Source organism: Doryrhamphus excisus, linkage group LG20 (assembly GCF_037039965.1).
Source record: "Doryrhamphus excisus strain RoL-2023G ecotype Guam linkage group LG20, RoL_Dexc_Guam_v1.1, whole genome shotgun sequence".
NCBI lineage: Eukaryota > Metazoa > Chordata > Actinopteri > Syngnathiformes > Syngnathidae > Doryrhamphus > Doryrhamphus excisus.
Genome location: NC_136376.1, coordinates 14,110,679 through 14,124,658, shown reverse-complemented (window position 1 = coordinate 14,124,658; position 13,980 = coordinate 14,110,679). Strand labels below are relative to the sequence as shown.

Genomic DNA, 13,980 nt, shown 5'->3' with positions numbered 1-13,980 from the left:
AACATAATTTATTATTGGTTTATGGTTCATACACATACATTCGAATTTTCATTCTCCGTGTGGAGTTTGCATGTTCTTCTCGTGCATGCTTGGGTTTTCCCAGGGTACCTCAACTTCCTCCCACCTTCTGAAATCATGCACGTTAGGTTCATTGGCAACAGTAAATTGTCCATAAGTATTAATGTGAGTGCCCTGCAATTGGCTGGCTACCAGTGCAGTGTGTACCCCGCCTTTCAAACTTTTCAGGGAAAGGCTCCATCCAGAATACCCTCGCAGGCACCAGGATAAGCAGCATCGAAAATGAATGAATATATAAATGCAGCATCACAAACACCTTGTGGGATAAATGGTTGCCTTTTAGGACCACGGATTGATGTGCTCCTTATAATGTGGTGTGCCATGTGTCCAAAATCTGTAAAAATGTTGTTGTGCTATTTTGGTAAGCGCGACGAATGACTTGAGTGACTTGAGTGACTGTTGGACCATTTCCACTGACACAAGTATGTAATACGTCGCTGGCAACGATAAACCAATCAGAGAATATTACATTATAAATACAGTACGTACGCATCCGGTAGGAATACTGCACCAGTTTGCAGCAAAACCACATTGCGCCCATCTCTCTGCTACTGTGAATGAATTCGGAGAGTGCCATCAGTCCAGGAGTACTAACAAGGACGACATTGGTGTAAACAGGGCGTTTGACGTGAAGGTGTGAGCAACACGAGCCTGATAGATTGAAGACGGCGAATACGAAGGCATTGCCGAGCGAGCTATGCGGCCATATGTGAATGACTGTAGATGCTTGGGCTAAGGTATCGGTTTCCTTCAAATATGTTCATAGTTAACCATAGAAAACCATTTAAAACCTTCTACGTGTGTTTTAATATTATTAGAGCCCCCTAAACATGAAATAATATCCATATACTGTAGTCATCTTTACAGTCCTAAAATCACATTTTGGCATGGTGTTTGTGTTGGCAACGACCCCAGGATGCAGAGAGTATGACACAAATGCAGGTAAAAGTTGTTTAATAATGTTTTTCAGAGCAGAAACGGGGATCCGGCATCTGCAGCTTACAAGCACAATCGACTCTCAATGCACCACCCACTGAACTAAATAATCAGGAACACTAATTAACAACAGATGCATGGGATAAATGGAGAGTAAAACAGAACACAGAATGGGGCAAAACAGGAAGAACTCCAATGACCTAAAACACATATTGGCATCCCGTGAGTGCATGCCATGCCATTAGGGGCCAATGAACCCAGTTTCACACAATGGGTCTTACAACAATATCTTCAGGTTTTGCATCGATGGTGATATACTAACAATCTGGCTAATTTCTATTTACAAAACCACCCCCGCACCGAGACTGGGTGACATTTTTATTTCACACTCATTCTTTTTGTACTGCTCCCACACTCACTTGTCACTCACTTGGCCCTTAAAGGTACCCACACACGTCTGACTGTTATTGCAATAGAAGGGACGGAGTGAGCAGTGGATCATTTGCGTGAAACAAGTCGCTGCTCTCAATATGATTCTTTAGAGAACATTTTAAATGTGCTGTAATTTTCTACACTGAGGGAATTTTGACTGAAATTGCATTGCTTTAGAATTATTGCATTGAAGGTTGACTCTACATTAGTTCCCATAACATTACATATATGAAAATAAATACTTTTTGCATGTGCCCTCTGGCCTATGTATATATGTGGTATTTTTAAGTTTTCTATGGAAGTTTGTACCTATAAGGTCTATTATTTTGGGGGCAAGAGTGCACGCAAAGAGTCTATAAAAATGCAGCATGTGACCAGTCTCTGTATGAGTGTTCCCCTCCACTGCATTGAGGTCTCAGCATGCTAATAACGTTCCATTGCTGAGGGCAGAGGGTGTTTTGTTTTTCCTCCATTTAGATCCGTGTCCTCCGTTTCATGTCTAGACAACAGCTGCATTGGAAAAAGGAAACTCGCAGTTGTTCTCCTCATAAAAATTCACCATCATTCAAGGCGAGTAACATTTTGGAGTTTAACCCCCGAGCCCTCGCAGCAGGTCTCGCAGCCACTGTAGGATTGTTTCAGATTTGGTTTTACTGCATAACTTTCAATATGTATTATTTTTATACGTATTTATTCTCTATTGGTTGATTTAGCTCGCGTGACTTGTGCCTGCTGCTGGCAGAGCTTTCAGGTCACGTACAATTCTGTGGGTTCAACCAATCATGTGTCTCCTTTAAGGCAAATGTCACTAACATGCTTGAAGACTTCGCAGGACGCCTGTAGGTGCGAGCCCCGAGTAGCAGCCAAAGGCAACTTACATAGATGCATCTGCACTTCTTTCCAGCCAGAGGAGAATAACAGCTGGGGAGGAGGAGCTTAAAATATTGTTAATGAAGTATGTAAAAAAATGTTTAACAGTGTGGGCGCAGGGTGGACAAGTGGTTAGCATTGTGGCCTCACAATAGAATAGAATAGAACAGAATGCCTTTATTGTCACTACACACACGTACAATGAGATTGAGAGCAGCTCCTTTTATCGCAAACATGGAATAAAAAATAAATAAATAACAGTTAGATAAAATAGGTAAAAATAGTTAAATAATTGGAATTGTGGTGATATTTTACATACTTAATGGTGCTTCACAGTAGATGTTTGTGAGGTAGTCTGGGGGAGATTGGGGAGGGTTGGGTTGTGATGTCAGTGCATGTGTGACTTCAGAGTGGTGATGGCTTTTGGGAAGAAACTGCTTTTGAGTCCGTTTGTTTTGGTCAGTCAGGAGATTGAGGGTTTTCACCTCCGTTTGGGCATCTCTGTGTGGAGTTTGCATGTTACTCCCGATACTATGCAATCTGTAATCTTCTTGACAAACTCTGGACTGTCCAGTCTCTACTTCCGGATCAGATTTGGGATCCAACACATATGGCTGTATGTTAAAAGCTGACATTTTAAAAAGATACATTGCCATTTATTATAAACTCCTATACTGTTCATCAACTCCTATAAAGTTGGGTTCGCAGCTAGCAGCACAACATCGACAGTCTTTCTAAGCACTCAGAAATGTGACCAACCACACCGGAGTGGGCATGCCTGAAGGCAACTGTTTTCGCGGAAAGAAAGAAATCCAAAGAAATACAGCTGAATAGGTGTAGATTCTGGAAAAACTAGAAAGCTCTGCTGGCTATTTTGTGTAGCTGCTCTATAGGAGTCCATAACTCAATACAAAGGGCCAAAAATGAGCATAATCGGTCCCCATTAATATATCAGAATGCTCAAATACACAATCACATGAACAGCAGCACAAATTAAGAGCTGCTGTTCATGCGATGATGCATTCAAGCGCACTGGTAAATGAGTGTTCGGCATAGGCTTTCAGACCAATCAACCAAGCAGAAGATGGAACAATGCTGACATCACTGTGGCTTGTGAAGTGAATTCTGCCTAGTTTAAAACAAAGCTCTATTGTAGTAATAGTGTAATAGTGTATATGTGACATGGGCCAGCACTCCTGACTCTGAAGGCCCTGGGTAGATTACATTGACATTACACCACATAGAAGCTGAAAACTAATTAGACCAAAAATATAGCATGCACATAAGGAATATGTTTAGTTAGTAGTATTATTTGTATTATAGTTTTAATATACAATGGTCATCTTCTTGTTATTGTTATGACAGTTGGTGTTAAAATCGTACTTAAAACATGATTTAAATGAAAATGTTAGTGTTCTTGCTCACGTTTGAAGTTTTGTGGTGACATAGTTAGTTGAAATGTTTACGTACCAACAGCCATATCCTGCTGCTTTATGCATTCACAGGATTTGTAGTTTGGCATAGTGATTTTCGGTAGGGGGTAACAATTTCTCCCAGACAAATGGAACAAATGCAACGGTTTGTAGTAAAAAGCATGAAATTGGCTAAACCAAGTAAAGGGCAACAATGAAAGCCTGGTGAGCCAACTGGTAAATGTAGATCCGCACAACAAAAGCCGTAGGGGAAGAAAAACATCAGGGTGCACAGTGAGCATTGTTCAAGCCAATAATTTAAGTACCTGCACACCACTGTGACAACAAATCCAAGATTCCATTTATACATGTGGAAAAATAAGCCTCAGTATAAAAGGATTGCACACCGATCAGCTTTGTTAGCAAGTGTTGACTTATCTGCCCAGATGTGTTAGTCATGATGATTAAAAAACACCTACATTTCATCTTCTATTTAGTTTTCTAAGCTCTGTGCCGATAAGGAAAACATTTTATCGCATATCTGATTAATCTGCATGCATTAATCAAGTTTTGATTACCTCAATTAGAGTGTTTGTTCCACAGGAATAGCAATGCACACCAATGCCATGTTCATTTTTGCACACCAAAAATCTGGAATAGATTAACCTTTCAGAAGTGACAGCAGTTGTTTTCCTTCAGCCAATATTAACTCTAACGCTTCACAAATTGCATTTTAAATACGCATTTGTTTTATTATATTATATGAAAACAGATGCTTCCAAAATCCTCACTCAGTTGTCCCTAATTGTCAACTTCAATAGTCAATCTTTTTATACGACTTTAGCCTATAACGTTGATTGTATTCTTTTTACTTTGCAACCCTTTAAAGACCAGTATGTTTACATAACTCTACAGTGTCTTCACATTGAACACACCCCACAATATCTGTAACTTCCAAATGTGGAAACCTCATTATCTGAAACTTTGGTATCCTTTAACAGGATAATACCATAACATTATGACAATTTATAGGTCAGAAAAGTAGAAAAAGCCAAATAGGTTGCCTTTAACATAATGGACTGAGATGCTTGAAATTATATCTGATATCAACCGATATCAGCAGCAGCTATCACCTCAAACTAATGCCACGTCACGTCACATGTCGTGTAATAAATGAACATGTTCTGCTTCTATTTTTTTTATATTTTTGTCTCAACTCGTGCCTTCATACTATTACTAGTAATAGTAAGATATTGTTACTTTCAATATATTCATAAAATAAAATAATTTGATAAATAAAAGAACAAGAAATAAAATTAATAAAAATAAATCAATGAATACAAATTAATTCATAAAGAAGGTCGTTTTCATAAATGCACAATTAGATAATGTTAACAACAATTTGGAAGCTACACATTTCCATGTGGCAGGATGAAATATTGGAAATTATGAACTGGGCTTATTCAGCATGTCAGTCATGATCGTTGCATGAATGAAATATTAGATGAGAAATATTAAAGTTCCATATTTATGATCCAAAGGCAAGACGTGGAAAGTTTAGGTAGTTTGAAGGGACATAAATGACACAAAAAGAAAATATCCTGAGCAGAGTTAAAACTGAATGCAAAACATAAACAGCCTAAGCAAATACCAAACTTTTTTTTTTTTTTTTTTTTTACCACCAAACTTGATTAGGAAAATGATTAGGACTGAGCCACTTTCTTAGTACCTGTTACACCCACCTGAGGAGACTGTAAAAGAATAAATGTAGCAGCCCCAACCAAATTCACAGGGACAAAATGACAAAATGACATCAGTCATATTTCAATTGAAATGCCCATCAAAGTTAGTTCACTGTCCGCCGGGTATTACCCACAATTTCTTCTCCTCTGAGATATTTAGTGGCAGCGATCTCGTAGCGGAGCTGCAACCACATGATGGAATGACTTTGTGAGCATGTGCCTGCGCTATCTCTCTCAGTGCTCTGTCAAAGGGAAGCCTCCAGTCACTGCTTAGTGGCACAAGATACATTACATTGCAGTGACATTCCAAATAGCCCCCCGAGGTGTTCCACCATCGCCGTGACTGACAGGCCAGGTTGGGGAACCGGTGCTGTCCCATAATTCACTGGCTGCTCCGTGCTCTCTGTGGTCTCATTGAAACACTTGCATTCTTACATCCCAAGGTGCATAAAAGTGTGACTGTGTCACCACATTCGTCCCACTAGCATCACCCATGTGTATTACTGTATCATTTCTACCATATTTGTCATATTTTACGAGGTGTTTATATGTTTAGTTGGATTGCACACCGCAAATGTTTAGTAAAAGCATTTGTAACTGAACGGTGCTGTATAATAATATAATAATAATAATGCTCCACATTATTATTTATTATTATTATATGGGAGCTGGGCAACAACATTTCGTTGGAAATTTCACAGCTGTGTTATTGTGCAATGACAATAAAGGAAGTCTATCTGTCTATCTAAAAAACCTTTAGGCATTCAGTAGATCTCAGCCAAGAATGAACAATTAGCTGAGAGGGTCTTTCTTTAGTGCACGACACTTCATTTGAAATATTTGACTTTTCTTAGTTAAAGTCAAAACAAATAAATAACCGAAATAACCGTCCCCAATGTTCCAGTCCTCCTGTCCTGTAGGTGGCAGTAATACAAAGTAACAATAACAAAAAGACATTCATTCAGCTATCCCAGCTGTCTTCGGGCGAGAGGCGGGGTACACCCTGGACTGGTGGCCAGCCAATCACAGGGCACATATAGACAAACAACCATTCACACTCACATTCATACCTATGGACAATTTGGAGTCACCAATTAACCTAGCATGTTTTTGGAATGTGGGAGGAAACCGGAGTACCCGGAGAAAACCCACGCATGCACCAGGAAAACATGTAAACTCCACACAGAGATGGTCGAGGGTGGAATTGAGCGTTTCCTAGCTGTGAGCCCAACAAAAAGATGGTTTTCACAATAATAACTCAAAACATCCTTTTGAATTTTCAGCAAACTCTAATCTGCCACAATCCTCTGCAAAGTATGTGTGTTAATCTAATCTGACGAGGGCCTTCACAATTGGGAGTGCTGGTCCATGTCACTAATCGCACTGGGGCAGTTTCTTTAAAGGGGACCGATGGTGCTTTTTCCATTTTTCTGACCTATAAATGTAGTTAGAATGTTGTATTCTCGTGTTAAACGATGCCAAAGTCTCAGATAATGAGGTTTGCGCATTTTGGAAGTGAGCCGTGAAAGAGGTTTGGATGGCTCAAAACTAGTGGTGTGTCGGTCATGAACGAACAGGTCAAAAGAACTAGTTCCTTTTTGTGAAGGGAATGAACAAGGTCACCGCCGCTAAAATACAGGTTCAGTCCGTTCAGTTGCAAATGCTTTTTTGTTGATTGGCTGGAGAGTCAGTTCATCGTTCCTTTTGCAGGGTGGGACTATCTGCGTGCCTGCCTGTCTTACCCTATCGTCACTCCTCGCTCTGTAGGTGGGTGGGGTTAGCTGGCTGAAAGACCAAGAGACCAGGAGATTGGTGACCTCGTTCATTTGGTTCACAAAAAAGAACTAGTTCTTTTGACCCGTTCGTTCATGACTGACACACCACTCATCATCACGTGTTGTTGCACTGTTGAGTCGGAACGAATGTGAACATGAGTGAACGGACTGACTCGACAATAAACAGGGTGGAGATCACAGGCTAACGACCAATTGACTGAAATGAACGTTTTTGCCCACCACTACTCAAAACACTTTGTTTCAAAAAAACCTAGTCTGGTTTGAGTTGTTTCACTCAAAGGCTGTGTTGGTAAATCCAAAGTTCAGAATGACCAACATAAAAGTATTTCACAAGGTCTTTTTTTGGGGCACAAAAAGAAGATACAAACTTGAGCTACACCTTGAAAACCGACAAGTGACAGAAGAAGAGGATAAACTAGGATGATTTGCATTGAGGACCATATGGACGAAAAGTTGACATTTATTTTGAACTCCAGGCGGCATCATTCCACTCCATCCGAGCTAAAATGGCCTTCAGCATGTCCCACCTTACTGACGGAAAAGAAGCTTGGGCAACAACTGAGTGGAAATGCTGATCCTCCACCTGTGCTACATATTCCTCATTTTCCAAATCTGTGGGACAAATTTTCAAGCGTCTGGTCGTGCAACAGCTCGTTCCCTCCTCAAGCTGCATCAAGGGCCAAGTGGTGTTACTGATTCAGATAATACGGTTTTCACTGTACAGGGCAACATCATGTCATGTCAATGTTGTGGATGGAGTGGTCGCAGTGGGTTTATGGTGTGGGAGAGCATATGTTGTGAATTTATGGATTTTATTGATGGCATTTTGAATGTGCAGAGATACGTGACGAGATCCCGAGGCCCATCGTTGTGTCATTCATTCAGTTACCTCATGTTGCAGCATTGTATATGACCCCATGTTGCAAGGATGTTCACTCAATTCTTGGAAGGTGAATTCATTCCAGTTCTTATATGACCAGCATATGTCAACCTTTGAGCATGTTTGGGATGTTCCTGCCAATATCCAGCAACTTTGCACAGCCTTTGAAGTGGAGTGGACCATCATTCTACAAGCCCAATCAACAACCTGATCACCTGGTCACATCAGATACTGTAAAACTGCACATTGTGGTGCACCTAAGACACACTTGTGCAATAATCATGCTGATAATCAAAACATAGACAAAGAGCGACCTTAAGGTCTGTAAGCTGTCTTAAACTGAAAAATAAAACAAATAACACAATGAAAGGTTAAAATGATGAAAAAATGATGACAAATTTGTGGTTGTCATCTTATTCCGAGTCCATATAGAATTTTTGGTGACATTGATTAAAAAATGTTCCACCTATTCCTCTTCAGTTGTGACAGTTTATGAAATAAATGAGCCCGAAACTGGTTATTAATTCATTTTGAATATCATTAAAACATTCCATTGTTGTTAGGTACCTTGTAAAGCAGAAAGATGCAAAGTAGACCAGGACAAAGCACTAGAGGCAGGACATTTGAAGCTCCCTGGCTGCCTTCAAAAGTCCTACCAAACATCCATACTGATCTGCTTAGCCAGCCTGCCCTCAACCCCCTAATGAACCAGGTCAAAAGAGCTCATGGGCTTTAGCCTCTCCCTTAACAAGAAGCCCCCCCGTCTTACTTCTTTCTTCCTCCCACACAGACATATGCACAGAGCGGCACACACCGACACACACCTCCCAAACCCCAAACCACCAACCCTCAGACCAATCTGTCCATGGCGCTAAAGTATTATTAGACTCTCAGAGGGAAAACACTGAGTGCTGAGAGCTGGAAGATGAGATATGCTACAGGGGCTACTAGTTCCATTAAAATGCCGTTCACCAGGGCCTTGGTTATCATTGATGCTGACGTTTTCAGGAATGTGGGCGGGTTCGCTGATCCATGACTGTCTCCTCTGTCTTTCAGGATATGAAGGAAACCGGTGCGAAAGTGACACCGACGAATGTAGCTTTAATCCTTGCCAAAACCATGGCGACTGTGTGAACGGGGTCAACGGTTACAGGTGACGATAACACCTTAGACTTTGAACATCCTACATCCATTTTCTGTGTGGCTCATGGGGGTTTGCTTGAGCCTATCTCTGCCCACTTCGGGCAAGAGGACTCGTACACCCTGTACTGGTCACCAGTCAATTGCAGACATTTGTGTAAATGCTGCATTAAATTGTTAATTTGACTAAATAACTAATGTAAATATTGGCATTGTTTTGTTTTACATTTTGTTTTGTTTTACATTATGGTCATATTTTATTTGATCAATACAGGAAATAAATTCCTTTATCCACATTTTTATTCCGATGTGCACCAAATTTAAATGGGTTCATGCTGTCTGACACTTGGTGTGTATAGCAACCGAGACGGTGTCAATTCCTCAACATATCTACGTTTTTTTACAGCTGTGATTGTCAGGTGGGCTTTTCTGGCCTCCACTGTGAATTCGTCAATAAGTGCTTCTCACAGCCTTGTCTCAATGGTGGTACTTGTCAAGACTTTGCGGACAGGTAAGAATGGTTCTATTCACTTGCCTTCATATATCATGTGCATTGTAAAAAAATCATTGTGGGTGTTTTATTTTGAAGGGTCTAGTGTGTCTTTATTCTTGACATATCTAAGCTGTCCTCCTCAAGACGGAGAGTGAACTGAGCTAGAAAACATCATGTATCTGGATTTCGGCTCCAGTCCAGCCAGCACTACAGTGCTGCTTCTCTCTGCTGTGCTTAATGGGAGCCCCGGGGCTTGTGGGCTTAGTCGGACAGATGGGTAGGGAAGTCCCAAGGCCAATTTGAGTCCTAAATGGTTTGTCTCCAGTTTGTCTTTCGTCATGATTTGTTTCCCGTGTGACCCGGCCCTGCTCAGTACAGTGCTCGCTTTATTGCACAGTCCGGGGAGTTCAGATCAGGCGTGCTTTAACCTCGCTTGTCCACTACAAGAACAACACTACACGCTCGCCGCTATCTCCATCTCCGCAACCCGACAAGTTAGGCAAGCCTGAGTGCAGTGTACTGATGCATCAAGACTCTGCTGTGTTCACTACATTGTCTTACCACCGCTACACACATTCACAGCCCCGTGTTATCACACTGCGTGCAGAAGCTTTGGTGGGAAATAATAAATCGTTATCATCTGATGTGGTTTTGTTTAATAAGAAGCTCAAAAGCAGCATTGGCTGGCAGGCGGCGAAGTGCGGCATGATAAGGAGAGTGTTAATTATTATCAGAGCACTGTCCCTGACCAGTCGAGCCTTTTAGAGCTTCAGTAATTAGGAGGCACATTGCTTTTGTCCCACATGACAAAAAGAGATTCTTGCATATCGCCAAAATTGGATTTCAGGTCCTTGATTTAATGACGACAAATTATGCCTCCCTTATAATATTACTTTGGTTTTAACTCTGAGGTGTCTCGTGACATGTTTTCTTTTTTACCAGACCCCGTAAATAGTGGAGCCGTCTCCTCATAGTCATTTGGTCAGAAGGTATTAGAGGCACTGACAGCTGGGAAGAGGGATTGGAATGGAGTAAACTGCATTATCAGACTCATTAGACTATTCCCTTCTGTAATAAGTCGTCAAGCATAATTCAAAGTGAGTTGCACTCAGGGAGACCTAATTGCTGAGCTATTGTTCCTGTTTGGGAGAGTTGTTAGGCTTAGGTCAGGCTTACAATGAAAAATTGTGCTCTTAATTTGAAAGTTTCTCCAACTATTTAAATACCTCCATCAGGAACGTGCTAGTTCTTGTTGAGATAATATTGTCCTAAATTGAAATACTATTGAGAACCTGTAATAATGCAATTTATTTATCTGTACAAACGACCGTATGAGTTGGCGACACCAGCATTGTTCACACATGAATTAAGACTCTAAGCTAAAATTTCACATGTATCGTCTCCCCGCCTCTCCCACTCCCCTTGACACCTCACCATACACTCACGGGCGTCCCCCCTGGGAGTGCACTGAAAAAAGAAAAAGAGGTCATACATAATCTATAATAATCATAAGAAATGTTACCAACAAACTTCCATAGGCCTTTGCAAGACAGTCTTAGGGGATATTAAGGTTCCGACAGCTGTCTCTTCACAGCCTATATCTATTGGTGCTTCGGACAGAGCGAAGACAGGCAAATAGAGTGTCCAGGTTAGGCGGCGTCATCACAGATCTTTCTGGCCTGTCGGATAGATCTCTAGACCAATAGATCTCTAGATGTGGAAGTGGGGTGCTGATGATTTGCTGAGCCGTCTTAATGAGCCACTGCAGTTTTTCCTTTTCTGATGCAGTGCTGCTGGTATACCACACTGTGCATCCACAGGTGAGGACACTCTCTATTGCATAGTCATAGACGGTTGTCAACATATTCGTACGACCCCAGATGTAGGGTGATGGTGTGGACAAAAGGGAACAGATAAAAACACAATGGAAGCAAACATCACTAAAGGTCAACTCAGCCGTTGAAGGCTGGGAAGCAACTGGGCTAAACTTTTCTGAGACGCTTAACTAGCAGTCCAAAGTGAATGGGTTTCAAACAAAGGTACACACGCAGCATAGAATTCATGAAGCAGAGGAAAGAAGTCCATGCGAATTTGGCAAGCAGGACTCAAACAAAGAACCAGCATCTCACAGCTGCAAGCAGTCACCTTAAATGGTGAGGGCAGCTATCCCAGCTGTCTTCGGGCGAGAGGTGGGGTACACCCTGGACTGGTGGCCAGCCAATCACAGGGCACATATAGACAAACAACCATTCACACTCACATTCATACCTATGGACAATTTGGAGTGGCTAATTAACCTAGCATGTTTTTGGAATGTGGGAGGAAACCGGAGTACCCGGAGAAAACCCACGCATGCACGGGGAGAACATGCAAACTCCACACAGAGATGGCCGAGGGTGGAATTGAACCCTGGTCTCTTAGCTGTGAGGTCTGTGCGCTAACCACTCGACCGCCGTGCAGCCCGACAAAAATAATAATGATAAAAAATAATAATGGTTTGTGACCATACCAAAACAAAAATAAACATGCACTGGGATCAGCTTCCTCCCACATTCCAAAAACATGCTAGGTTAATTGGTGACTCCAAATTGTCCATAGGTATGAATGTGAGTGTGAATGGTTGTTTTTCTATATGTGCCCTGTGATTGGCTGGCCACCAATCCAGGGTGTACCCCGCCTCTCGCCCGAAAGCGGTTGAAAATGAATGAATGAATGAATGAATAATCTAGCATGCATGTTTTGGGAATGTGGGAGGGAACCCATGCAAGCACGGGGAGAAGACGCAAACACCACACATAGATGCCCAAGCGGAGATTCGAACCCGATCTCCTGAGTAATATTGCCTGTTTAATCAACAAAGTGTGATGAAAATATCGTTAATTCTTTCATTCATTCATAAATTTTCAATGTTATATAAATATAAAAAATACATATATGTCAGTTTTCAGTGCAAATACTGAGCAAATGTCACAAAATTCTCAGAACAAGCTTCCTTCCACTCTTTCACTTTAATAATTGTGTGAAATCTGTTTTTTCCACAGGTTCCACTGCACTTGCCCTCCTGGTTATTTCGGTGCCTTGTGTGACCTGAGTGGGAATGACTTTTGTCAAGTTTCACCTTGCCTACAAGAGGGCACCTGCATCAACAAGCCAGCAGGCTTTGAATGCGTCTGTCGCCCGGGATACTTAGGTACTACTTTTGCCCCCTAGTGACAGCAAGATCAATAGAAGAGCCTAAAAAGCTTATCAGGGCTGTTGCGGGCTGGACCGCTGACACATATGTGGTTTAGTGTGAAAACCGCTACCCAACATTTATTTTTAATTGGCCGGCCTGTTGCGACAAGATACGTACAGTGAGTGGTGGAAGCTAACAAGAACTCCATACATGTTATCTGTTTGGTCTGATGGAAACATCTCACTGTCACTTAGCTGCTCTTACTTCATTATAGCAGCTTATTTAGACTTTGAACGTTATTGCTGCTTTACTTCAATTCATTTGTCTTATTTTGCAGCCGGACAGATATCCAGCTATTTTAGTGCACATGTATGTGCGTGTGTGTGTGTGTGTGTGTGTTTGCACTGAAGCCGATTCCTGTCAGCTACCGGGAAGATTAATTTCATTTGTCTTCCGCACTGTATCTTCAATTTATCCTTCCCCAATTGAGAGAAGAGGCGAAATCTCTGAGGTATTGCGACTCTGGAGAGCAGAACCTGACATGCATGGCCCAATTCCCACTGAAGCAGCTTTTATTATTAGGCCCGCGAACACTATAGTACAAGTCATTACTTTTTCTGATGCTCTAAGCTCATGTGAGGAAACAGGGTTCCCCAAGAGAGCGTGCGGCCAGAGGATATAGTCTGGCTTGGCTCAAACCAACTGGAAGTCATGCAAAGTATCTTCTCGAGAACTTTGCATAGTGACACAAAAGCTATTCCAAAGAAGGCTGTGTGTAACTTTTCTGAGAGGCCCTGAAAAAACCAACTTGATTGAAATTGATTTACGTGTTATTCTGCTTTGGTAGGATGTGTCACCTCATTTATTCGATGGAATTCTGACATTTGTTGTGTCATGCGATCGCATTACTAAATTATTTGCCTCTGGCATCAGGAAAGCCATGAGTGACTTTTTTTGTTTTTTTTGCATATTAAATGCCAAAATCCATCTAGGGTCCTACAGTTGAAGCTGCGCACTAATAAATCA

The 13,980-nt window shown here is 41.5% G+C and overlaps 1 protein-coding gene across 5 annotated transcripts in view; it reads left to right on the top strand.

Annotated features, from left to right (window-relative positions):
• eys (EGF-like photoreceptor maintenance factor) overlaps nt 1–13,980 on the top strand; it is a 224,227-nt gene that overhangs the window by 91,572 nt on the left and 118,675 nt on the right. For all 5 annotated transcript variants that reach the window (XM_078787403.1, XM_078787404.1, XM_078787405.1 and 2 more), the window contains 3 exons: nt 9,203–9,299; nt 9,693–9,797; nt 12,821–12,969. In XM_078787403.1, coding sequence (XP_078643529.1) covers nt 9,203–9,299; nt 9,693–9,797; nt 12,821–12,969 — 351 coding nt within the window. The remainder of the gene's footprint in view (nt 1–9,202; nt 9,300–9,692; nt 9,798–12,820; nt 12,970–13,980) is intronic.